At 38.8% G+C, this 27457-nt stretch overlaps 1 protein-coding gene and 1 pseudogene across 1 annotated transcript; both read right to left on the minus strand.

Annotated features, from left to right (window-relative positions):
* Positions 1-2995: 2995 nt before the first annotated feature.
* On the minus strand, positions 2996-27457 carry LOC136251944 (ephrin type-A receptor 8-like). Its single transcript, XM_066044325.1, has 7 exons — positions 27401-27457; positions 4476-4590; positions 4044-4309; positions 3836-3989; positions 3678-3770; positions 3397-3482; positions 2996-3278 (listed from the first exon to the last, which is right to left on the minus strand). The coding sequence occupies exons 3-7, from the start codon at positions 4058-4060 to the stop codon at positions 3152-3154; spliced, it is 477 nt and encodes a 158-aa protein (XP_065900397.1). The 5' UTR covers positions 4061-4309; positions 4476-4590; positions 27401-27457; the 3' UTR covers positions 2996-3151.
* Positions 7098-7246, minus strand: LOC136251949 (U4 spliceosomal RNA; annotated as a pseudogene).

Genomic DNA, 27457 nt, shown 5'->3' on the forward strand with positions numbered 1-27457 from the left:
AGAGTAAATAAACTCTGAAGAGAATAACCATTACTCTGAAGAATACGTCACACCACCTTCTGAGCATGTGTTACTCCTTTAGAGTAATGGTTACTTTACCTGGAACCACTGGGACCTTTGGAACCTCTGGAACCTGTGGAACCCTGGAACCTGTGGAACCTCTGGAACGTCTGGAACCTGTGGAACCCTAGAACCTGTGGAACCCTGGAACCTCTGGAACCTGTGGAACCTCTGGAACTTCTGGAACCCTGGAACTTCTGGAACCCGGAACCTCTGGAACCCTGGAACCTCTGGAACACTGGAACTTCTGGAACCCTGGAACCACTGGAACCTGTGGAACCCTGGAACCTCTGGAACCTGTGGAACCTCTGGAACCCTAGAACCTCTGGAACCTGTGGAACCCTAGAACCTCTGGAACCTGTGGAACCCTGGAACCTGTGGAACCCTGGAACCTGTGGAACCTCTGGAACCTATGGAACCTCTGGAACCCCTGAACCTCAGGAACCCTGCAACCATGGAACCTCTAGAACCCTAGAACCTGTGGAACTCTACTACATAATACACTTTATAGTAAAATTCTGTAGGCAGTTTAGCAACTTTGAAGAAAGTTTTGCATACGAAAATTATTTTACAATGAAAAAAAGTAAATTGTGATAATAAAAGCACAAGAACTGCAATTCTGCAGTTTGCAATGCATAACCAATTGCATAATATCTAAGTCTAATCGTTGGATGACCTAGCTGTGTCAAATATGCTCAAAATTTTGCCCAAAATACTTCAGCAATTTCCTAAATTGTCGCTATTATTATTATTATCAATTTCTCCGAAGAAGGGTAACACAAAAGGCTAGACAGCCTGTACTATTATGTTCTTTGGTGTTCCCATTATGCTTGGATTATGCTCTTACGTTGACAAAATTTCTATAATCTTAAAACATTTTAATCAGTGATTTTTCTGATAGAGTACAAAGTGACTATTCTTAAGGAGTATATCATAGTATCAACGTAATTAAGTTGCATAGTTTGAAATATCCACCTAATTGTACCACTTTTACACCTCACTTTTAAAGGTAAGAGAAGGTGTATAAATGCCATATGATATATAGTTCAACTATCAGTGTTCAAGAAATGCATTAATGAGAAATGGGAGTAGTATATGTAATAAACCCCACCAAGAGTAGGGCATCATCGTTATCAACCTGGGGCCAAGGCAAAGCCCGAAGCCAAAGTGTCAATAACAAAGATATCCTATGACATTTTAACTGGCATTTATCCCACATGCACCTTGAAGCCCATGACTCACAAACAATGTGACAATTGCTGAAATAGAGGTGTAAATTACAGTGATATCAGTATATATATATGTAATAGGACAGATGGCAGTGGTATTCAGGATTAATAGTGCCAGCATTGTAACAGGAAGGAGTTAATAGTGTGAGGCAAAGCTAAACACTATTTCCTTCCTGTTTACAATGTGAGAACTATTAATCCTGAATACCACAGCCATCTGTCCTATTACAAATTAATCTGACGACCATAGCAACTGTTACATGAGCTAAGTATCATAAATATCAAATTAAAGACAAGTTGATTTACACATTCAGTTGGATGATCAAAGAAAACATGAAACCATAGTGTATCCTAAAACCAAAAGCACAGCAAAAAAAACAAACAGCATAACAAAAAACTAAAAGCACAGCTAAAATTATGGCTAACTTGAATGCATGTTATAACAAGTATAATCTGACAATTGAATGTGTTACAATATGATACTCTCAATAGTACCTTCACGTATTATTTTGAAATATGTCAAGTGAATAGCCAATAGAATTAGTATTACAGTTGCTTGTCAAGGTTTCTTAACAAAATCTGGAATACTAATCTGATTGGCTAAAATATTGTGGTGTATTCCATTGGAAGTACATGTCTGACTTGACAACTAGTGTTACCATAGTGATAAATGCCCCCAACAATATGGTTGCTAGGAAACCATTGCTATGATTAACATCACTTTGGGATCATAGCAACAGTTGCTAAGTGTGATTGGTTTTTTGCAGTGGTGATTTCTTGAATTTCTGTTTGGATAGGGTCAAACTAAGTATTCACTAGTTCTGACAATGACCTGGTGAGTTATACCTATCCTCACTGCTACTATATCTTGGCTGATTACCTCACTTAATTTCTGCTTTATAAATGAAAAACTCTTGATCGATCTACCAATGAAGTTTTAGATTGTTTTACTACATTCTATGTGTGTTCTATTAGAGTCCTCAAAAAATGTGCACTCTATTTAGAGTACATATTACAATAATATTACCAAACACAATACATCTATAAGTCTGTCTACTATCATCATTGTGTCTACATAGATAAGAAGAAATGTAAAACCCATAAGCTGGTTTTAGGGCCTTACAAGGTACAAAAATGAAATCCACACAAAATGGCCGAGCTGCGAAAATATGGTTCAGCCTTAAAAAAACCTAGGTGAAACCATTGTGAAATCAAAGGTGGGGGCCAAGAAATGATGTTAATGCTAATAAATTTTAATTAATAATGGTTGCATTATTAAAATTTACCATAAACATTATTGCAGCCATTTCTTGGCTGCCACCTTTGATTTCACAGCTTTTCACCTAAGTTTTTAAAGCCGAACCATTTTTCACAGCTTGGCTGTTTTTTGTGCAGTTAAGGTTCATGAAATCACAATGAAAATATACAGAACACCATACCCTGTAAGCATGTAACTACTACATGTACAGAATAACAATTCCACAAGCACTACAGAGCTGTGTTGAGTAGTAAACAGTGTTGAACAGTCAAAGACTTTTTGAACTTGACTTGACAATTTTACAAGGACTAACTAGTGGAAAAACTCCTTAGCTCAAAGTCTCCAACTTAGCATGCTGTTGACTACTATCAAGGGTTAGGAATACTAAAGACCAAACTATATGTACCTATGCAATTCAGTATCAATTCTATGTGCTCATAATATGAAAGTTTATATGAATCCATACAGTATATACATAACTAAGTTTTAAAGCCTGCCTGCATATACGTATTTACACAATAATAATTGTGGTGTACTTATACATTGTTCCTGTATGTTGTCTGCAAGTCATAATAAAGATTGTTAGCAACCTCCAAGGGAGCTCCTAACTTCGCAGCGTCTTCACCAGCAATCTCTCTGTCCTCATCAGACCAGCCCAACAAGTAGCTAGATTACCAGTCAACAGCTGTATGATCTGCCCAGATTGTGGCCTTGCTTTGGGTTCAGGATTCCTGCATGAAAAAGTAGACAGCATTATGTAGTATCTAAACAATTAAATACACTGCATAAAGAAAGAGAAACATATTTGCTGTAAAAAACTATTTCTACTCCTAACACAATATTAAATACCAACACTTGATCATCACTCGGTATATAGCTCTGGGACAACCAGGAGATGGTGGGAGTCTGTATCCAGTATCAACTTTCCGCAGTGTCTACAGAGATAATTATGAATAAATTGCGCTTTCTTCCATCTCAATGAAATGGTTGACATCCCAAACTCCATATTTCATACAGTACACATTCATAACTCCACACATCACTCTGGACTGAATATTTCCTATAATTTAATGCCTGAATTGAAAAACCAGTGAAAGAGCTATTGTTTGCACAGCAATAAAAACTACTACCTCAGGAGCAGTCCATTTTACTGGTATCTTCCCTCCTGATGTGATGTAGTAGTTTTCAATAAGTAAATTACGAGACATTCCAAAATCAGCAATCTTTAATGTGGAGATTTTGTATGTAGGCAAACAATTCTTTTAGCTACACAATTTAGCTAGCTTACCTTGCATGAAAAGGTTTGAGACACAAGAATATTTCTTGCTGCAAAGTCTCTGTGAATAAAATGTTTACCATTAAGGTAAGCCATTCCTGCTGCAATCTCCTTGCAGAACTTCAACAGAAGTAATGGTATCTTTACAAGAACAGTGGACACACTCCTACATCATTAAAACATTGTATCCGATTAAAGTTTAATGTATGCATTTACTAACACTTGTCTCAGTTCCATTACTACACTTTTCTAGGTCTCCATTGGGCACATACTCCAGTACAATCGTGACAGGTTCATCTGTCACTACACCATGAAGCTTGACCACATTCTCATGGTCAAACTGGCACATTATGGCAGCCTCTTGGAGGAATCGTACTCTATCCTTAGCACTAACATTCCCATTCAAAGTTTTCACAGCAACTTCCACTTTCTTGTGTGAGGTAGGCTTCCACATGGCATGAGAAGCTGCTCCAAATTCTCCAGTACCTAGTTTTTCACAAATCCTATTTTTAGAAAACTAAATATTCCTTATGCAGCTCTTATATAAACAATTAGTTTTCTTATGCAATTAAATTAGTGTCACCATACACATGCACAAGCTTAGTATAGTGTATATATCAATAGTTACTACAACTATTATATGTATACTTACTATTTTACATGGGAAGGATCAAAAGTGCCAATGTGTAATGTATTTTCCATACAGCATACTGTATCCCCATAACTAAATGCTAAGATTCTGCCTGTCAACTTGAATGCTTGCCAGTCTGCTGAACACAGTCAAAAGTTTAAAAAAAAAAAAAAAACTCATTCCATTACATTTTATATAGCAAACTCTTGCACATGTACCTTTAAGGGTTCTGTTTGTGTCTTACTTTCATCTCCAATTCTAGTCATCATCTTCTTCATGCAAGGAAAGCTGATATCAACACCTTTTTACAAGTGTATACATTGATGTCACAAAGTATATTTTAAGGGCTTATGCTACTTTAAGAGGAAATAAAGAGCTGTACTTTATATAACAATTAGTCCCACTAGAGTACAGTTTTAATTTGGCTGCACGCATCATTTCAGGGGGATTCCTACTTAAACAGTACTATACCGTACTGTTTGATAATCTAGGACATATCTTTTTCAGAAGCTCACTGAAGATCAGCAACAAGATTGAGATATTCTAATAAACCAGTCACTAATACAGCAGTCATATGCATGTGGTGGTGTGTTCTGATTGTTTAATGGGACATAGTCTATTACGATCATTTTATAAAGCCAGCTTAGCTGCTACCCATACAGTTTGCTAAGTACCTCAAATAGTTTTGTGGTGTTCAATACAGAAAATTATTAACATCTTGGTATGGTTTCCTGGCATCAAGGAGAAGATGACCATTTATTTTAAGATAAAAAGAATGGAATAGCTCATCCCACCCATGAATTTGCTGTTGCAGCATAAAATTGTGGTTGTGTACTGCTCCGTTAGACCTCTAGCCTTGCAACTGTGGTCAGGCAGTGAGGAAGTGGTAGGCAGACAAGTTCTATATCTGGCCACCTGTAAGTGTTTTCTTGTTTTTAATGCTGTATTTGATGTTGAATGGATCTATAAAGGTGATTTTTGTTGCATATGATATTTCTATGAAGATTTTTAGACATATAATATTTAGTTGCGTTTGTTACTGTAGCACAACTAAACAGTACTACCATACTGTTTGATAGAGAAGTAACATGTGTAAACTATAATAAAAAGTACAGTGGAACCGAACTAATTGGGGGAAGGGTGTTCATATAATTGAATAGTATGTAAAAAAATCAAATTTTGCATACATTTATATATAGATATACAGCTTTGCTCAAATACTCCAATACAGCATACACTTGTTGACAAAATACTCTAATTGAGAAGTCAACTTTACATTCAGATAATCGAGTATTCGGTTAATTGGTATTTGGATCAAAGTTCCACTGTAGTCTAGTGCTTTTAGAAATTATTCATTTAAAATGATGTAGGATGCATGTAAAAAACTTGTCAAATCAGAAACATGATAGAAAGTGTGTGTTACTGATGACCTATCATGGTTCAGTTTGGACAGAACATAATTCCATTACATAAGCATGAAACATTCCAGGCCTTCAGCACTTGTACTGTAAAGCCTTAATAAATAAACTATTATCCATTTGGTTCCACATGGGGTACTTTGAGATAATAAGTCACTCACTAGAGTTCCTTGGATACATATACATGAAATTGACAATGAGAAAACATCTTGACCACCTGGCAGACTCCTGTAAGCGTTCGAGCATTAATCGGATGGCTGCAGGTTCGAGGCTGCCCAGGTCCAGTCACGGATTTTTTCTTCTTTCTCCACCTTTTTCAAACACACTGTAGGACCAGGTGTCCTACAGACCTACAGCACTTGTGCTGTAAAGCTTTAATAAAAAATTCTGTAGTTTCTGTTCTAACCATTGTCAAATTCCTTTGTCACAAGACCATAAAACGTCACAAACTATAGTTGGTTTGTTGCTGCTGGTACCAGAGTTTAGCCAAACTAGATTCTTTTAAGTCTATACTTTTTGTTCAATGATGTGATGTGTCACTAGTACATTGACATCAGGGTATGTAGGCATGGAATACTAATTATGCTATAATGCTTATTAAAAACAGATCTCTTATACTGGCTTTCATGGTGGCTGTTACAAGTAGCTTGTGGACATCTGTAACTAGTTTGTCTTGCTGTCTTGCCATATAGTTATATTCATGACTTGTCCACCAATAAAATATTAATGACATCTTATAAATTGAGCATGTAACAAAACCACTAACAGGGTAGACTGCTAATCACATTAAGGCAATGTTGCAGGGAAGGAATTCAATAATGGTTGAAACACACCCCTTTCGCCTTACAGTGCTTATAGGTTACAACAATGATTTTTCCATTCAGGAGCAAAACATGCATAAGAATTAACTACACGTGTTATAAAATGGAACATAAAAAGGGTCTTAACATCCAACTTAGAGCTACTTGGCCACATAGCTACTAGGAAGAAAGATGGTAAAAGAGGTGCAATTGTCACTGATACTTTAGGTACAATGACTGAAATAGGGATTGAATACAAACTAATATAGCTGTAGGTAGATGGCCTCCCTGTTTTATTTATTTTTATTTTTATGATCATCACTGACATTTAAATTCAAAATTCCTTATACTTTAAAATCATTTTAACTATGTAGCATAATTATGACTAGTGAAAACATGCATGCCATATCAAAGAGAAGAATGGTGATAAATATATCAGAAAATTTGTTGTACATAACACTGCCTGTCCTGACCATCATTTACTATCAAGTAATGGTTCTGCCTAAGTTTCAATTAGCAATAACCATGCCTTGGTTGGACCTCACTGGCTACGGTACTACCACTGCACAAGGCTATTAGCATCATGCACAAAAAATAGCACAAGAAGTGCTTCTGTAATCACTACAAATGTACAGGTGTGGTACAAAAATTGTGTATAATTATCCATGATAACAAGCCATGCATGGGTGCATTACTTGCAAATCAACACCTTCATGCAAGTGGAGAGGAAGAAATGAGAGACATGCAAAACAGAATGAAAGGTAAGTCCATGATGCATTAATTGTAGTTGTTGCAATAGTCATAGGGGCACGTCTTATACCCAAATAATGTTGAGCAGTGAAGAAATCCAGACTGCAGCATTAACCATCACTGAATTCTGCTTGGCTGAAGGCACAGGTCAGGTAGTAACAGAATAAAACATTTTAAAATTAAATTCTGCAAACACTTGCTGCATGTCACACTTGCTGCATATTTGGACTACTACCATGTAATCGTGAATATTTTACAAAAAAAAATCCTTCAAGATCGAAGTGTTAAGAATTGTAAAGTTATAGTAGGGATCAATACAATACAAAGTGTTTAAATAAAAGGGATCGTCACCTGAAGTGCAAATTTAATTAGCACTTCTTGCCCCATGGCTAAAGTAGATCTGCACTGCAGGGGATAATTCCTAACACTTTTCATTGTACTAGCCTTTAAAATTCCTACACTTCTCTTTCATAACATAATTCATTATTAGTGACTTTCTATAACATCGTATTATGCCAAAAAGCCCCTGTCAAGCTGAACCGACATCTAATAGTGAAAATATCAAGCCTGCATATAGGACGTCAGGCCATGCAGTATACAAATTACATTAAAAATTGATTTTGTTACAACTTATCAAAACACACAGTAGTGTGTCGTGCGGCCCAAGAAACCGGCGCGCCACACCGTGAGTATATTTACAGGAAGAAAGTAAACGCGATTTTCACATCTTTGTAGCTCCGTGATTCCTTATCCGATTGAAACCAAAGTTGCTGCAGAATTGCCGGCTAGGTAGGGGAGTCCACATTCCAAATTTGAAGAAACTCGCTCCAGCCATTTCCGAGATACCAGCGGCCAAAGTTTGGGGGGTTTTTTTCGCTTTTTTTTCTTCTACTTCTTTTCGCACACTTTGCAAAATCCGCCATAAAACGCGAATGCGTGCTCCAATCGGGCTGAAATTTGGTACACTTAAAGGGCTCATTAAGGCGAATCTCAGTACCACGTTTAGTAGGAATCCGATGAACATTCACGGAGTTATGACCAATTATTTGCATAGAATAAGGTCGAAGGTCTGTCACGCCCACAGGGTAAACCGCTTGAAGGAATGAGCTGAAAATTGCTATGTAGATGGAGTAACTATCGTAGGAGTGCCTTTTTGTGGTTTGAAAGGAATCTAGTTAAAGGCCATCGAGATATGACACAAAACCCAACCTGTGTCACAATTACACGATCGATTTTTATGAATAAAAAAACTATTAGTTTTCATGCCTACCAGGTAAACCGCTTAGAGCAGTGTATGGTGTGCCTTTTGTTTCAAAATGTTTATACATGCTGTGGATCCAAAAGACAAAAATCGACTCGATTTATACTTCTTGCAAACAAAAATCGGCTCGATTTTTATGCTGTGGCACAAAAATTGACCCGATTTTTATCACGCAAAAATCTACCTGATTTTTATCACTCAAAAATCGACTCGGTCTTCACAAAGTTGTCATGAACTCGGCGCGCGGCGATGCAATCAAACTGTTGCGCATGCTCTGAGCATTAAATAAAGCGCACTCAAAACGGCGTGGTCTGGTCGTTATCGTGTGACTTTAATGTGTGATTGCTTTCCTGTTAACGAGGCGTCAAACGTACCGTACAGAGGGTTACTAGCATCACTATTCCTGCTGAAGAAGAGGCTGTGGCCAGTGGAAGTGGAAATGAGAATAATACAACTGACGACGAGGTTAGCAAGTTCTTGCACGTACTGAGTATGTTAATGTTGTAGAAATATTCCGAGTGGAGTTGAAATAAATTGTAATCCATCTTTGTCCACCAGTCTGCTAGGTGTGGCAAATACAGTATAGTGGGTTTTTCGCGCTGGGTTGTAATTTTCGCGGTAAGATGGAAAAGCGAAAATATCAAGCACGAAAAATTGCTGCACTTTAATGCACAAAAATATCATTGCTGACGACTAAGCTATAGTGAACACGTGTTGCATTCAGCAGTGGTACTACGTCGAATGACAGGATATCTATTGATTCTAAGTTACTTTTCTCGAAGTCTACTTAGTGAATGTTTTACTCTAGCCTACGTTGTAGTCATACAACTACTCTGCAACGGCACTAAACTGTGACGTTTGTACTAGAACAGTACTTTTATTCAAATCCCGTAGCGTCGTACATAACAGTTAGTATAACACAGACTTAACCTCCTGTCTTTTCAGGTGGATCGAGGTCTATATGCTCATGTGATTTGGTTATGTGATTCATTTCTACAGCATAAATGTCGGTAAAGTGCAAAAGAGGATAAAAAGCCGCCTTACCAAGTAAGTTATCTGTAGGTCTCTTCAACCTAGAAAAAGCAGTGGTCAAAAACATAAAATTCATAGACTGGTGTTTTTGCGTTGCAGCATCTCCGTGAAAATTTCAATCTGCAGAAACCTCAAAAATGAAAATAGGTTTCCTTGAAAGAAATCCACTATACGGTGTTAAAATACTTCTATAAAATACACATAAACTTGATTAGTTCAAATATTAGGTACTCAAACATCCTCAAAATAGCAATGCAGTTAAGATATTATAATATATAATTGTTTACATAACTCAGAATGCTTTTTTTATTCAGTATAATTTCTGTTGACTGATTGACTGATGCCTTCATACAAGCATAACTCAACAATGCTTAACTACACCAGGCTTGATTTTTTCATGGTTAAATGTTGCTTCGACCTGGTACCATTTGACATACTGCATGTGTACATTGCATGCATCATGGACTTGAACTTTGTGTCCCATTCTTTTAGTTGACAACTCAAGGTGTCAATTCACAGTAGCACAAGTGATGGCTTCTCTATAGCAGGAACTGTTGAGTTGTTTTTCTTGCTCTTCTTGTACGAAACCCTTTGTAACATAGTTAGAAATGAAGTAATTGGTAGTTGGGGCATGCATTCTGATGCAAAATTCTGGTGCCATTCTTTATTTTGATATGGTATGCACTGGTTCATTAGTCATATAATCACGTTGTAGAAGAAAAACTGAAGAATTTTAAGTTGGAATAGGGAGCAAAGAAAAGTATGGAAACAGGGGGATTGTTAAAAAGAGTTTGCCTATGCATATTAGTAAACATTTAGTCCATAGTAGAATTTAGGCACAGTTATGCACAAAAATTAATGGTTTGCTAGTGTATCTGCAGGCATTGGCAACCTTTCTTGTTTCACTAGGTTTTAGCTATTCCCTTGTTCATTGATTATTATCTTCCTTTTCTTGGAACTCTGATCCTGCCCTTTATAGACACTCAACACTGTTAGGTGCTAATGCTACTCTGAAGCCACATGATGAATGGTTCAAAGTCCTGGTCAAGCCTCACAAGACAAGTGACATCAGCAATTATGCAACTGCTTGAGGCATTCATTCATCACTATTGGCAGTCAGTAAAATGACTTAGCAGTCTACCTGCACAATATAAGCTAAGAAGTCACATTTAAAGATGTTGTTTTAGGTATTAGGTTTAATCACAGTGCCTTAAAATGGGAGGGTTTTGCCAATAAAAACGCCAAATGTAAAATTACAACTATGCTGCCAAATACATGTATTCTGTACTGAAGATATGTGTGACAGCTTGTGTCTTGTTTTAGATGGCTGATGTATTGCGAGATATGCCAGATGAAGTTGCAGAAAATTTTAAAAGAGAGAAGGTACGTATGTTGATTTGAGCCTTGTTTAATAAATTCTGAGGAGATTGACACATACGTAATATCAGTGCTTCTATTTATTTTTTGATACCAAGCAGACAGCTCAGGAAAAATAGAATGTTGTGTAAATTTTGTGGATTTTCATTCTTTTTTATTTTATAGATAATGGATAGATTTCAAACTTAGCACAGGAAAGTAAAAGCTGGGAACCTGATTTCATGAAATTATTATCGTTTTATGCTTGTGTCTTATGTTTGTCTCTGTGAATATTTTTAAAACAACCAGTACGGGAAGATGTGAAGGCTTTAAAGAGTCCGTGTGTATTTATTAGTCTTTTAACCTTATACTGCATGTAAGTATAATATCTGCTTTTTTGACAGATTCGTGTCTCTACTATCCCTCTACTGACTGATAAAGACCTAGAAGAGCTTGGGGTGAAAACTATGGGGGACAGAGCAGTGTTGAGAAAGAGAAGTCGTGAAGCTGAGCGAAGTATGCTGTTATAATAGTATTACAGTGTTGATTGCTGTTCTGTTTTTTTTTTTTGTAGGTGATAAAATTTTTGATGAAGTCAGAAGGATAATGGGGCCTAGGCAGAGTGTTAGCTACAGTCCTGCTGCTAATGGATTTTCTGCTAATGAAATTCCAAGAAGACCTAAAAGAAAGGGAAAGTACCAGCTAGCTGTTGGAAGGTATGGCAGTAACACAAAGAAGCCTCGTTCAAGTGCTGCCTCTTTTCAAAAGAAACTGTATGTGTTTAAATACATGGGGTCAAACGCACCTGAGAACTTTACACGATCAGACAAAGATATAGTGACAAGAGGATTGCTGCCACAGATTTCAGTAACTGCTAAAGAGAGCGATGTACAAAATGAGATCTGTCAAGTTGTAAATAGCTGTGTGATCCCAGATTTGAGTGAGTTTGGCCCTGCTGATTTTCATTTTATAAACATGGCAGGGAAGCAAGCATCAGTCCCACGGTGCAAACAAGGTTTCGAATGGAATGGCAGAGCAGTTAAGGAACTAGCTGGATCGGGTGCTGTTTATATCCGCTTGACAAAATCTCCATATATCACTAGTAGTAGCAGTAGTGATGATGATGAGCTTGTTCCATATTTAGAATCAACTAACACTACTCCTGCAAGAGTATCCTCTTCCACTTATGATGTGTGTTCCAGACAGCAAGTAATACCTACTGTTGTCACTCCTAGAGCATCAGTAATGCCCGCTGTGACATCTGCCATGCCTCCCAGAGTGCCTGACACACTTACTGTGACACCTGCTGTCGTGTCTCCCAGAGCACCTCCAGTAACACCTGATGTGCCTCCCAGAGCACCAGTGAGGCCCACTGTGGCACCTGCTGTTGTCACTCCCAGAGTACCGGTAACACCCAATTTGACACCTGCTGTCATGCCTCCCAGAGCACCAGTTGCACCTGCTGTTGTCCCTCCCAGATCAACAGTGGGCCTTGCTGTCATACCCTCTGCTAGCTCATCATCTCTTTTTGTGAATGGTTCTGCTGCAACTATATGCATTGATGATGCTTCCAATAATACTGCTAGCTCTTCGTCAACAGCAGACTCTTGTATTGTTATAGATGATGACCGTAGTGATGGTGCATTGGATAATTTGAGGGATGGTGTCATTGAACTAGCCAGTAAATCTGATGTCACAAATTTAGCCGAGATGTTTCCTAATTTAACAAGTAAACAGCTCAGATACATCTATGAACTTTCAGGTTCATCAATATCAAAGGTTGTTGAATGTATGATAGATGGGCCATCAGTTGAATCGATTCTTAGTGTGGCTACTTTGCAAAGGTCAATGGATGAGAGTGCACGTATCAGATTGCAGAGAGATGACACTGTAGAGGACTGGGCCGAAGCTGCATTAGCCTTTTACAAGCAAGGAAAGTTTGACAAGCGTGCTGGAATGCGTGTCTGTATATATGGTCAACCAGCAATTGATGCTGGTGGAGTCCGTTGACACTTTTTCGCAGATGTCTTTGCTAAGTTGGCTCAAACAGAATTAGATGATTGTCTGTTTGAGGGATCACCTATAAGACTACGGCCTGCCTTTAAGGCTTCAGTATTGTCATCGGGAGTCCTAAACACAATAGGCACAATGATTGCTCACAGCCTTCTTCTAGATGGTCAAGGGTTTCCTTTCCTATCAGACTACTGCTATTATTATATAGCTGGATGTTATGATCAGGCAGTTACTTGTGTAACTGTTGATGATGCTGGGATGAAAGTAAAATCAATTGTTGAAAAGGTGAATTATGATGTACTTGTGTAAGTTTAAATTAATGACTGTACTTCTACAGCTTCAAGCAGTTACCACCAATGAGATATTTGCTTCATTTAAGTATAGACATGAGTTGTTTGACTTGATGGATAAGAGTGGCTGTGATTTTGCTATGGAGGTATTTCTAAATTAGGATTTATGGTGTATGTTAGCGTATTCCTTTCAGGTATCAAATATACCGGCCATAATAGAAACTATTGTGTTACATGAGGCACTGCATAAGAGGAAGCCATTCCTCGACTCATTTGGTGATGGTTTGCAGGTTCTAGGAGTGAGGGATTTAATCTGCCACTTCCCAGATATATTTATAAAAGTATTCATTTTTTTCTGGTGAAGTGACACCATCAGATGTGCTTAAAATCCTCCACCCCAGACCAGATGAGAGTGGAATGAATGAAAACTGTAAGAGGGTCTGGAAGTATGTGATAGCATTCATTGAAGATGCAAATAGTTATGGTAATATTATGAGTTGTGTTATAGCATTAATTTACTTTTAATCTACACACAGATTTACAGGCCTTTCTAAAATTTGTAACCGGTTGCCCTGCACCAATAGGACAAGTGTTTGTGACTTTTGAAGATGATGAAGGAGCCGATGCAATTTCAGCAAACACATATGGAAGACAAATTTCACTATCGACGCATATTGAAGACCGAAGTTTATTTATAGCTGCCATCAAAGCTTTAATTCAAGACCAAACTTTTACAATGCCATGACCCAGTTGTCATGCTATTAACATTTTAGGCCGCTAACATTTTAATGGGCATGTAAATATATATGTATGATTACACTGTTGCATAACTGCAAATTCTTATTGTTTAAATCAAATCTAAAGTATCACATACTTAAAATTAATTGTTTGCAATACATATAGTGTTGAACTGCCAAGTCATCAAATGGGGTATCGGTATCAATCGTGGATAGGAAGTCTTCTAAATCATCATCAGATATGGGAGCAACAGTTTCTGGAATTGTCACTGCATTGGTATCATCTTCAACAAAAGGTCCATCAGGATCTATCCCATAATAAGAATCCACAGCATCTAAAATATTTTCTTCCCGAATCATGCTGTTAAGCATAATTTGATGGGGTGACCAGTTCCTAGCTGTTCGCACAGGGTGTAAATTCCATGCCCTAGAAAACTCTGTCAGTGCTTTGTTGATACGTGGCAGGTAAACGCAATGTAATACAAACAAATCTATTTCAGATGCAGGGTCAAGAATTCCAGTTGCTTCCATTGAATAAAATAATTCGTGATAAATAGAGCATACACACCTATACACATCACGCCAGAGACGCTCTATGCGCTGGTTGTGCACAGATGAGCATGCAATATGACTTCCTCTATCTGTGCCCCTTACTGCAATCATGTACTGGCAGACCAGTATGTTCTCACCCCCCTTGTCTGATCGAACCCTGCTTGGGATTCCATACTGTTCTGTAGCCTGCTTAAACAGTCTGTGAACTGTGAGAGAACGATTGTTAGTGGCACACTGCAAATAGACTATCATGCGAGAGTAACCATCAATACCTCCATGCACCACCATACGCCATCGGATTAAACTGTGGTGGCCATCGATGTGCCACAGACTGTTGCTGTGCTGCACAGAATATGTTCGTCTTGTCACAACTTGATGCCAGCGAACATGCCTGCGTATTGGGTCAGTTCTGGCTACACTCTCTCTCAATCTTCTGCGTTGCACTATTACACCTCTTTGCCTCAGATACCCCTGTAGTAATTGCTGTCCACAATTGGGGTAATTTATCTGCAGTTCCCTTAAAATACTATCCAATTCATCATAAGAAATATCAGTAAATCTTTTAATCTCATAGTTGGCTTCATTTAAATGTCTCCATAGTGTAGTCCTGCTAACCTGCAGCGAACTTGCAATCTCATCCCATGTATAACCACTACTCCTTAAGAGTTCCACTGTTTCTAGATTCAACAAAATGGTTGGTCTTCCCCTAAAACCGGAATAATGCTGAGTTGTGGACGATGGAATACAGATTGGTGGAACGGTACAATCATTTATACCATACTGTAGTGTCCTCAGACACCTTGCCAAGCTCCTGCGAAACGTTGACAACAAGGCGAGTTCTGCAGAGAATAATGCACTTGCTGATAGTAAATTAATCCCTTCTTCAACGGTACTTATTGTAGATTCAAACTGATTCAGTAGAGCATCGGCAGACATAGTCGAGACGCGAAAGCTTGACGAGTTAAAATGTCTCTCACAGTCATTAACCAGTTGCTGCACAGCTAACCTAAACAACTGAGGTACTATTTCATTCGCTACATCGGTACTCATCTCGGAACATGTACTCCAGTAACTTCACCATGAATATTCCTGTCATGAGGCCTGATGGTGCATATCACCTAGAAGTTATAATTACCTAGTCTCGTGCCCAGCCGGGCTCGCGCTAATGCGCAAACACCGTCTGGTGACAATGCTCGAGTTTCTTGGGCCCGGAAGTGCAATCCAGCCAAAATATTGGCTGGCCGATCAGAATCGAGGAGTTGCATAATCGTTTTAAAACAGTGAAAAACCATTCGAAAATGACTAGGAATAAAGTAAAACTCAGAATGGGACATTTACTAGATGCGATCTCTTCATTCATTGTATTAGTAGAGAAAGCGTTTCATTTCTGGTGAAACATCGAGTCACGATTCATAAGGTGAGATCGGAAAAAACAACTTGACAACAAACATCTTGAACAACTTAGGTGAGTAACTTCTGCTAAAATGGCTTTAAATAGTCTGCTTTTTCGTCTACTTCCAATACATTCATGCAATTATGCAACTCGTCGATTCTGATTGGCCAGCCAACCAATATTTTGGCTGGATCGCACTTCCGGGCCCAAGAAACTCGAGCATTGTCACCAGACGGTGTTTGCGCATTAGCGCGAGCCCGGCTGGGCACGAGACTAATAATTACCATGTGCCTGTAACTAGCTAATTTTTGAATGCTAAAAATCGAGTCGATTTTTGAGTGATAAAAATCGGGTCGATATTTACGTGATAAAAATTGAGTTGATTTTTAAGTGGTAAAAATCGGGTCGATTTTTGCGTGATAAAAATCGAGTTGATTTTTGCGTGATAAAAATCGGGTCAATTATTGTGCCACAGCATAAAAATCGAGCCAATTTTTGTCTTTTGAATCCACAGCATGTATAAACATTTTGAAACAAAAGGCACACCATAGCAGTGAGCTGAAAATCGGTGTGTAGCTGGAATAATTATCATAGAAATTCCTTGCAGTAGTACAGAAGAATCAGATTACAAACCACTGAGTTATGATTCCAAAGTCAACTACGTGTAGCATATGCAAGATCGAGATACTCTAATAGAACAGTCATCCTAATAGAGCATTCAGCTACGTATATAACTTACTCCATTACAGAATTATATTACATTGCAAGTTATTCTGTAGGGAATTCAGCTACAAACAGTTAATCTTATAGACAATTCAGCTACAAGCAAGTCACCCTGTAGAGAGTTCAGCTACAAATATGTTGCTGTAGAGATTCAGAACATTATAAGTCACACTGAAGAGAATTCAGCTATAAACAAGTCACCTTGTAGAGACAACAAGTCACTCTGTAGAGAATTCAGCTACAAACAAGTCACTGCGTAAAGGGTTCAGCTACAAAATAGCTACCCAGTAGAGAGTTCATCTAGATCAGCTACAAACAAGTTACTTTATGTAATGTTCAGCTACAAGTAAGTCACTCTGTAGAGACTTCAGCTACAAACAAGTCACTCTGTAGTACAAACAAATCACCGTGTAGCTGGAGAGTTCAGCAACCAATCAAAAAACCACTCTGTAAAGAGTTCAGCTATACAAACATGTTATAACTCTATAGAGAAAGTTATAACTCTATAGAGAGATCAGCTAGAAAAAATTAGTCATCCAGTATAGAGATCAGCTACAAGACATCACCTTATAAAGAGTTTAGTTACAAAGGAACCACCATGTAGAGAGTTCAGCTGCAAACATATCACCCTGTAGAAAGTTCAGCTACGAACAGATCACCCTGTAGAGAGATCAGCTAGAAGAAATCACCTTGTAGAGAGTTCAGCTGCAAACAAATCATCTGTAGATAGTTCAGCCAGAAACAAGTTCACCCTGTAGAGAGATCAGCTAGAAACAAGTCACCCCATAGAGAGAGCAGCTACAAAGAAACCATCCTGTAGAGAGTTCTATTACAAACAGATAACCCTATAGAGAGTTCAGCTACAAACAATTCACCCTGTAGAGAGAGCTCCTAGAAGATGTTACCTTGTAGATAGTTCAGCTACAAACAAACCACCCTGTAGAAAGATCTGCTAGAAGAAGTCACCTTGTAGAGAGTTCAGCTAGAAGAAGTTACCTTGTAGAGAGTTCAGCTACAAAGAAACCATTCTGTAAAGAGCTCAGCTGCAAACAAATCACCTGTACAGAATTCAGCTACAAACAAATCACCCTGTAGAGAGATCAGCTAGAAGAAGTTACCTTGTAGAGAGTTCAGCTACAAACAATTCACCCTGTAGAGAGAGCAGCTAGAAGATGTCACCTTGTAGAGTGTTCAGTTACAAAGAAACCACCATGGAGAGTTCTGTAATAAAATTATATGTATTATATATATAATTTGTACATTTACTGATAAAATCAGAAATATTTAAAGTACATCTGCTTCATCTTTTCTTCTTCCTGTGGTAAAGAAAAAAGATAGGGTAAAAAAGTCCCAAAGCCGGCCATAGGCCAGCTTTTGGGTATACAAACACAAAAAGAAGTGAAATCTAATCCAAAACAGCCAAGCTGTAAAAAAAGAGTGCGGCCCTTAAAAAGGCTATGGTGAAAAAAGATGTGAAATCCAAGGTGGCGGCCAAGAAATGGATGTGATGGTAGGTTAATGGTAAAAATTTTAATAACGACAATTCAGGTGAATTTTGTGCCAAGACCAAGCGGTACCAAATTCATCTGAATTGTCGTTATTAAAATTTTTACCATTAACCTACCATCACAGCCATTTCTTGGCCGCCACCTTGGATTTCACATCTTTCTTCACCATAGCCTTTTTAAGGGCCGCACTCTATTTTTACAGCTTGGCTGTTTTGGATTAGATTGGAAGCATTTTGAGTCAGACTGAAGGAAATTTTGGGCTTGACTATGGACAGATTTCATTGCAGTTATGTTTCTATTTAGAGTCTACACTAAGGACTCATCTAACATTTGCAATAGTTGGTTACCCAAGCGCAACGTCGCACTCGCTCGCAACGCAACTTTGCTCGAGATTTTAAAAATTGCTAATTGAGGGGCGTGGCAACTGCTTCACTCGTGAGACAACGTGGCAGCTGTTTCGTTCACAAAAATCATGAGCAAAATAGTTGCCACGCCCCTTAATTAGCGATTTTTAAAATCTCGAGCAAAGTTGCGTGTGCGAGTGAGTGCGGCATTGCGTTTGGGCAGTACCGTATTTAGTTTATCGATTTCAGTGTTGTATCTCCAAAAGTAGATCGCTGTTTATATGAGTCACTGTTAGTAGCAAGAAAATTTGTGGACATGTCAGCTGAAGTATTGGTACTATTTCGGTAACTTTTATATTGCAAAGTAATCTGCTACTATTAAGTTTTACTTGAGTTTCCATTTCATTTTAGCTATATAGCTAGCACAAGAAGTCATTGGTCCCCTATTTGCAAATCAACACACTGGCAACAGTAAAGAAGGAATGGGAGACCAAAAGTAGTTACATCTGTGACACATGCATTGTAGTTGTTGGGTAGGCAAAAAAACTCAAATGAATTGAAGTGGTCATGAGAAATCAAACCCATAGTGTGGTAGATGCTATATAGTAGGGATCATGACCAACAACTGTGAATTGAACTCTCCTTTCAACCCTATATATAAACATGCCAGAGTGATCTAAAATTCTTTTAACAAGTTTCTACAGGATTGTTTAAAGATTCATATTTCAACAAACATAATTGACTGGCACCTTCTGTAACTTGACAATGACTAATGCTGTATAGGTGAGACACTGAGTTTGCAAGTTTCAAAGTGTAGCTATAAGCTAAAATGTGGCCTAAGTTACCAATTAGATTTTCCTTTCAGCCCATGCATGGCCATGCATCCTTTAATTGTCTATGACACAATCATATCAAGACACACGATGGTGTGTCATGTGGCCAAGAAAGCTGGCGACCACACCATGAGTATATTTACAGGAAGAAAGAAAACAGCTTTTTCATGCGTGCATAGCTCCATGGCCCCTTCCGGCTCCATTTTTGCATTATAGCTGTCCCCCAAGTTAGGGTCCGCAATGCAAAAAATTGATATCCTCCAATCAACTACCTAACTATCAAAACACACGGTAGTGTGTCGTGCGGCCCAAGAAGCCGGCGCGCCACACCGTGAGTATATTAACAGGAAGAAAGAAAACGTGATTTTCACACCTTTATAGCTCTGTGATCTCTTATCCGATTGAAACCAAATTTGCTGCAGAATTGCTGGCTAGGTAGGGGGATCTACATTCCAAATTTGAAGAAAATCGCTCCAGCCATTTCCGAGATACAAGTGGCCAAAGTTTGGGTTTTTTTTCTTCGTTTTTTTTTCTTCTTCTATACTTCTTCTTTTCGCACACTTTGGAAAATCCGCAATAAAACATGAATGTGTGCTCCAATCGGGCTGAAATTTGGTACACTTAAAGGGCTGATTAAGGCAAATCTCAGTACCAAGTTTGGTAGAAATCCGATGAACATTCACGGAATTATAACCGATTATTCGCGTAAAATAAGGTCAAAGGTCTGTTACGCCCACAGGGTAAACCGCTTGAAGGAATGAGCTGAAAATTGCTATGTAGATGGAGTAACAATTGTAGGAGTGCCTTTTTGTGGTTTGAAAAGAATCGAGCTAAAGGCCATCGAGATAAGACACAAAACCCAACCTGTGTCACAATTACGAGATCGATTTTTATGAATAAAAAACTAACGCCTACCAGGCAAACCGCTTAGAGCAATGAGCTATAAATCGGTGTGCAGCTGGAATAATTATCGTAGAAAGTCCTTGCAGTAGTACAGAAGAATTGGATTACAAACCACTGAGTTATGATTTGAAAGCCAACTACGTGTAGCAAATGCGAGATCGAGATAGTCTAATAGAACAGTCACCTAATAGAGCATTCAGCTATACGTTTTTAATTTACTCCATTGTAAAATTATATACACTGCAAGTTATTTTGTAGGGAGTTCAGCTACAACAAGTCACTCTGTAGAGACTTCAGCTACAAACAAGTCACTGAGTAGAGAGTTCAGCTACAAAGAAACTACCCAGTAGAGAGTTCGTTAGCTAACCTATTGAGATCAGCTACAAACAAGTTACTTTATACAATGTTCAGCTACAAGTAAGTCACTCTGTAGAGAGTTCAGCTACGAAAAAGTTACCCTATAGAGAGATCAGCTAGAGACAAATCATTTTGTAGAAAGTTCAGCTACAAACAAATCACCCTGTAGAGAGTTCAGTTACAAACAGATAACCCTATAGAGAGTTCAGCTAGAAACATGTCATCCAGAGATCAGCTAGAAACAAGTCATACTTTATAGCTAGAAGAAGTTACCTACATGTAGAGAGTTCAGTTACAAAGAAACCATCATGTAGAGAGTTCAGTTGCAAACAAATTACCCTGTAGGAAGTTCAGCTACAAACAGATCACCCTGTAGAGAGTTCAGCTAGAAGGATCACCTTGTAGAGAGTTCAGCTACAAACAAATTATCCTGTATAGAGTTCATCTACGAACAGATCACTGTGTAGAGCGTTCGGCTACAAACAATTCACCCTGTAGAGAGATCAGCTAGAAGAAATTATCTTGTAGAGAGTTCAACTACAAAGAAACTATCATGTAGGGAGTTCAGCTGCAAGCAAATCACCCTGTAGAGTTCAGCTACAAACAAAGCACCCTGTAGAGAGTTCAGCTACAAACAAGTCACCTTGTAGAGAGATCAGCTAGAAGAGGTTATCTTGTAGAGAGTTCGGCTACAAAGAAACCACCATGTAGAGAGTTCAACTGCAAACAAATCAAATTGTATAGAGTTCAGCTACAAACAAATCACCTTGTAGAGAGATCAGCTAGAAACAAGTCACCCTGTAGAGAGATCATCTAGAAGAAGTCACCATGCAGAGAATTCAGCTACAAAGAAACCGCCATGTAGAGAGTTCAGCTGCAAACAAATCAGCCTGTACAGAGTTCAGCTACAAACAAATCACAGATCAGCTGGAAATAAGTCACCCTGCAGAGAGATCAGGTAGTATAAGTTACCTTGTAGAGAGTTCAGCTACAAAGAAACCACCATGTAGAGAGTTCAGCTGCAAACAAATCGCCCTGTAGAGAGTTCAGCTCTGAACAATTCACCCTGTAGGGAGATCAGTTAGAAGAAGTCACCTTGTAGACAGCTCAGCGACAAAGAAATCAAATTGTAGAGAGTTCAGCTACAAACAAATCACCCTGTAAAGAGATTAGCTAGAAACAGGTCACTCTGTAGAGAGATCAGCTAGAAACAAATCACCCTGTAGAAGTATGCTCTAGAAACAAATTACCATGTAGAGAGTGCAGCTTGAAACAAGTCACCCTGAAAAGTGTTCAGCTACAAACAATGAGAATTTCAGCTACAGTTCAGTTATGTAAAAAGTCACCATATTCAGTGTTAAATATACAAATATTAAATCAGACAAAAAGCTATACAAAGAATTACTTCTTTTCTTCCACAATTCCTGCAGTAAAGAAAAAAGAACAAGTTAAAAGGAAGCACCAAAGCCAATCAATGGCCGGCTTTGTGGCTTGCAATACAAAAAGAAGTGATATCTAAACCAAAACAGCCAAGCTGCAAAAAAAAAAGAGTGCGACTCCCAAAAAGGCCAGGGCAAAAAAAGATGTGAAATCTAAGGTGGCGGCCAAAAACTGGCTGTGGTGGTAGGTTAAAGGCAAAAATTTTAATTACGACAACTCAGGTGAATTTGGTGCCGAATCCTAGTGGAGGAGGCAACGTAAATTCACCTGAATTATCATAATTAAAATTTTTGCCATTAACCTACTATCACAGCCATTTCTTGGCCGCCACCTTAGATTTCACATCTTTTATCACCCTGGCCTTTTTGGGGGCCGCACTCTTTTTTTTACAGCTTGGCTGTTTTGGGTTAGATTGTCATGTGCTAGGCTAAGTGTAACTTGAATAACACCAGCGTGGCAGCCAAGTTTGTCACTTTCTTCTGGTAGAAAACGATACAAATGTCTTATAATAACGTGATTTTTCATTGTAGGGGTTCGTAGGTAAGGTCCGCAATGCGAAAAATCGATATCCTCCAATCAACTACCTAATGCACCTATCAATGTCAAGCCCCACCCCACCCAGTACGGGCTATGTGGGGCGTTAGGAGGGGATTTGAACTTAAATTTTGCTCCCAGGGGTGGGGAATTTGAACAAGCGCTCTATAGTAGCATAGATCCTTTACAGTAGTTTTATAAGTGAAGCGCGAGAGAACACGTGATAAAACCGCAGCACCTTGTGTACCTTTGTCACTGTGGCTTCTGTTTTTACAACACGTTGGTTGTCAAATCACCTTCCTATCCCCACCTCATAGGATGGGACTATGTGGGGATTTGACCAGATAATTCACCCCCAGGTAGGGGAATTTGACTTTCCACTTGATCAAATCCCCACTATATCCCCACCCTCCACGTACTGGGGGAGGGGGGTGGGGCTTAACATTGATAGGTGCGTAACTATTGTCATGTGTTAGGCTAAGTGTAACTTGAATAACACCAGCGTGGCAGCCAAGTTTGTCACTTTCTTCTGGTAGAAAATGATACAAATGTCTTAAAATCACGTGACAGTTTTTCGTTGCAGCAGTTCGTACGGTTGTTCGTATGCCACGATATTCACTCTCAACGTTGTTCAAGTAGTCTATCATCAACTCAAAGTATTGGTGGTTTGATTTTATTGGTCAGTTTCTGGTGGCAGCACGATTTGTGCAGCTTTTTGGCGACAGACAAAATGTTTCTTCCTCTGGAGCACAGGACAAGCAGAGCAGCAACTGCGCCGTGGGTCAGCAATGACCAGTACTAGGTAAAGTACCTGCATGCAGAGTATGGTTATAATTGAAGCTTGTTAGCCATCTGGCTGAGCCATCTATACGCTGAAAATCGGCCAAAATGATGCGATTTTTGCAAACAAATACCAGAATGGTTGATAAATCAGTGAGACAGTCTCCAACAGCAAGGATACGAAGCTTATAAACACCTAACAATACGGCTATCTCACCCAGTAAACGCATAGAGCAATCCAATGCATGAAATAGGCACTCACGTGAAAGAAATTCAAATCGCGGAAATACACATGAAATCTGAATAGGAACCATGCAGTGTGCTCCTTTTGTAAATATTTGTGTTAATTGTTCACTCAGGCGTGGTCTGGGCCAGTGCAGGTGTGTTTTATGCTGCGATGGCATCATAGGGAGAGTCTTAGACTGCTGGGCTAATCGAGATGCTGAACCTAATGTACAAAAACTGATTGTCACTTGATTCCAAGTGAATTTAAGGTCATTGGAATAGATTATGGCTGTATTTTCCGAGATTTGAATATCGATCACATGAGTGCCTATTTCATGCATTGGATTGCTCTATGCATTTACTGGGCGAGATAGCCGTATTGTTAGGTGTTTATAAGCTTCGTATCCTTGCTGTTGGAGACTGTCTCGCCGATGTATCAACCACTCTGGTATTTGTTAGCAAAAATCGCATCGTTTTGGCCGAATTTCAGCATATAGATGGCTCAGCCAGATGGCTAACAAGCTTCAATTATAACCATACTCCGCATGCAGGTACTTTACCTAGTACTGGTCATTGCTGACCCACGGCACAGCTGCTGCTCTGCTTGTCCTGTGCTCCAGAGGAAGAAACATTTTGTCTGTCGCCAAAAAACTGAGAAGATCGTGCTGCCACCAGAAAATGACCAATAAAATCAAACCACCAATACTTTGAGTTGATGATAGACTACTTGAACAATGTTGAGAGTGAATATCATGGCATACGAAGAACCGTACAAACCGCTGCAATGAAAAATCACGTGATTTTAAGACATTTGTATCGTTTTCTATCAGAAGAAAGTGACAAACTTGGCTGCCATGCTGGTGTTATTCAAGTTACACTTAGTCTAACGCATGACAATAGTTATAGTACGTTCACGTTGAGCTGAATCCTCAAAAACATTTAATAACTCATGGATGCAATTACACACAATCTCGAAATTTGGCCCATTTGTAGTACTGCTTGACCCACTAAAAATATTTCAAAATCTTTTTGTTCAAATGTTTGACATAATATTTACGGCCAATCAAAATTTTCACAATACATTTCCTATGGGGAAGCCATATAAGCACAGTGTCCATTACAGCCCTTTCCCGTCTTGTAATGGAGCCAAACCATATGTGTCTGTTGTTGGCACCTTTGCTGTTACTAATAATAATCTGGTTGGCTGAAATGTTAACTCTGGTGAGAAAAAATCCACTTTTAGTTTTTAGCTGTTTTTCAGGATTCAGCTCAACGTGAACATCCTATAGGAGGATATCAATTTTTCACGTTGCGGACCCTATCATAGGGTTCTTCGTATGCCACGATATTCACTCTCAACATTGTTCTAATAGTCTATCATCAACTCAAAGTATTAGTGGTTTGATTTTAATGGTCAGTTTCTGGTGACAGCACGATCTACGCAGCTTTTTAGCAACAAACAAAATGTTTCTTCCTTTGGAGCACAGAACAAGCAGAGAAGCAACTGCGCCGTGGGTCAGCAATGACCAGTACTAGGTAAAGTACCTCAGGCATGCGGAGTATGGTTACAATTGAAGCTTGTTAGCCATCTGGCTAAGTTGTATCTGGCTGAGCCATCTATATGCTGAAATTCGGCCAAAATGACGCGATTTTTGCAAATAAATACCAGAATGGTTGATAAATCAGTGAGACAGTCTCCAACAGCAAGGATACGAAGCTTATAAGCACCTATTACAATATGGCAATCTCGCCCAGTATACACATAGAGCAGTCCAATGCATGAAATAGGAACTCACGTGATTGATATTCAAATCTAGGAAAATATAACCATAATCTATTCCAATGACATTTAAATCACTTGGAATCAAGTGACAATCAGTTTGTGAGCATTAGGTTCAGCATCTCAATTAGTCCAGCAGTCTATTGCACTTGTCAATTTCATGCCCCCACCCCCAGACGTCCCCACACCCCAGGAGGGGATTTGACATTGCTTCCTGTCCTCACCCCTGGGGCAATTGACAGTTGCCCGATTCACTGACCGATTTTAGGTAGTTGCATTTCTAAACAATAAAATCGCACTTGCTATAATTTTACTAGCTACAGGGCAGGTTTATTACTAGTCGCATGCATGAAATATATGCTTAGTCATCCTTGAGGTGTTGTCAAATCCCCTACTATGGGGGTGGGGACATAGTGGGGATTTGACAGCCGATTTTGTCCCAGTAATGGGGAATTTGACACCACGATTTGTCAAATACCCTGTATAGGGGGTGGGGGGTGGAGCATGAAATTGACAAGTGCATAAGACTCTCCCTATGATGCCATCACAGCATAAAACACACCTGTGCTGGTCCAGGAGTTAACAATTAACACAAATATTTACAAAAGGAGCACCCTCCATGGTTCCTATTCAGAAATGAAAGCGATTTCATGGGTATTTCCGCGATTTGAATTTCGATTACGTGAGTGCCTATTTCATGCTTTAAATTGCTCTATATGTTTACTGGGCGAGATAACCGTATTGTTAGGTGTTTCAGGGGCGTAGGGAGGGGGGATTCCCTGGGGTTCAGGAACCCCCCCTGTAAAATTTAGACTTCTGCAAGCAGGATCTTAACATACCATTTAGTGTGGCAGGACAAAATGAGTGAGTTGATAAAACTTACATTCATCTCTCAGGGAAGGATTTACAGAGGTAACATGAGCTCTCTTCAAAACTTGTTAAAAAGATCGATATACTCTAATAGAGCAGTCAGGTATATACTCTAATAGAGCAGTCAGGTATACTCTAATAGAACATGCATGTAAATATCCATGTCCATATGAAGTTTTTCAGACATTCCAACATTAAATGCAAAACTTAGCATGACCTTATACTGCTATAGCTTTGGTGTGCAGTGTTTAAAGATATAGAGCTCCAGTAATTTATCGCTTTTGTTATGCAAAATTAATTCACGCTATGCATATTTATATAGTTAGCTATATTGTTTTGATTGTCATTTGTATCAGTGGATTCATGGCTCCGATATAACCATCACTTACAGATTACTATATGTGTCTCTATGTGTTATGCTGTCTGTTTCCACTAGGTTACTTTATCTAGTACTACCTTCATCCCTGGGGCACTTAATGCATCATGATTAATGTATTGTTTGCATAAAATATAGTAATTTGCTGAGTTTTGATTTATTAAAATATTGAAAGTCTCTCAGCGGCTGGGGGCTGCGCCCCCAGCTTCTAGTAACTCAATGCTGGTGCTGGAACCCCCCTTCAAAAAATCCTGGCTACGCCCCTGTGTTTATAAGCTTCGTATCCTTGCTGTTGGAGACTGTCTCACTGATTTATCAACCATTCTGGTATTTGTTTGCAAAAATCGCATCATTTTGGCCGAATTTCAGCATATAGATGGTCATACATACATTGGCATATAACGACAAATATTGTCTTTATGCCTAAAGACAAGATTTTATGCCAATTATTTCTTTAACCCTAAAGAAAAGATTTTACGCCAAGCTTGTCATTAAGTACTTAATGACAAGCTTTTACGCCACTGTCACTGGCATAAAATGCATTGTGGAGGTAACTTTACAGGGAAGTGCACTATAAAGGGAAGATTTTACGCCAAGCAATTAAAAACATAGAATTCATGTGACTATCCTTACTAATCACGTGATGCCTACCTAATATTACATAACTGTACCTGTAAGTATCCGTATTCTACCGTTTCATCATGCTTTCACTGCTCACCACAAATGTG

This window comes from Dysidea avara, chromosome 3 (assembly GCF_963678975.1).
Source record: "Dysidea avara chromosome 3, odDysAvar1.4, whole genome shotgun sequence".
Taxonomy (NCBI): Eukaryota; Metazoa; Porifera; class Demospongiae; order Dictyoceratida; family Dysideidae; genus Dysidea; species Dysidea avara.

What these genes read in the sequence shown, in the direction of transcription:
- LOC136251944 (XM_066044325.1), bottom strand. An exon ending in TAAAATGGACTGCTCCTGAG is followed by an intron (nt 3,483 to 3,677) that starts GTAGTAGTTTTT and finishes TTATCTCTGTAG; the next exon opens with ACACTGCGGAAAGTTGATAC. An exon ending in CGAGTGATGATCAAGTGTTG is followed by an intron (nt 3,279 to 3,396) that starts GTATTTAATATT and finishes TTTTTCATGCAG; the next exon opens with GAATCCTGAACCCAAAGCAA.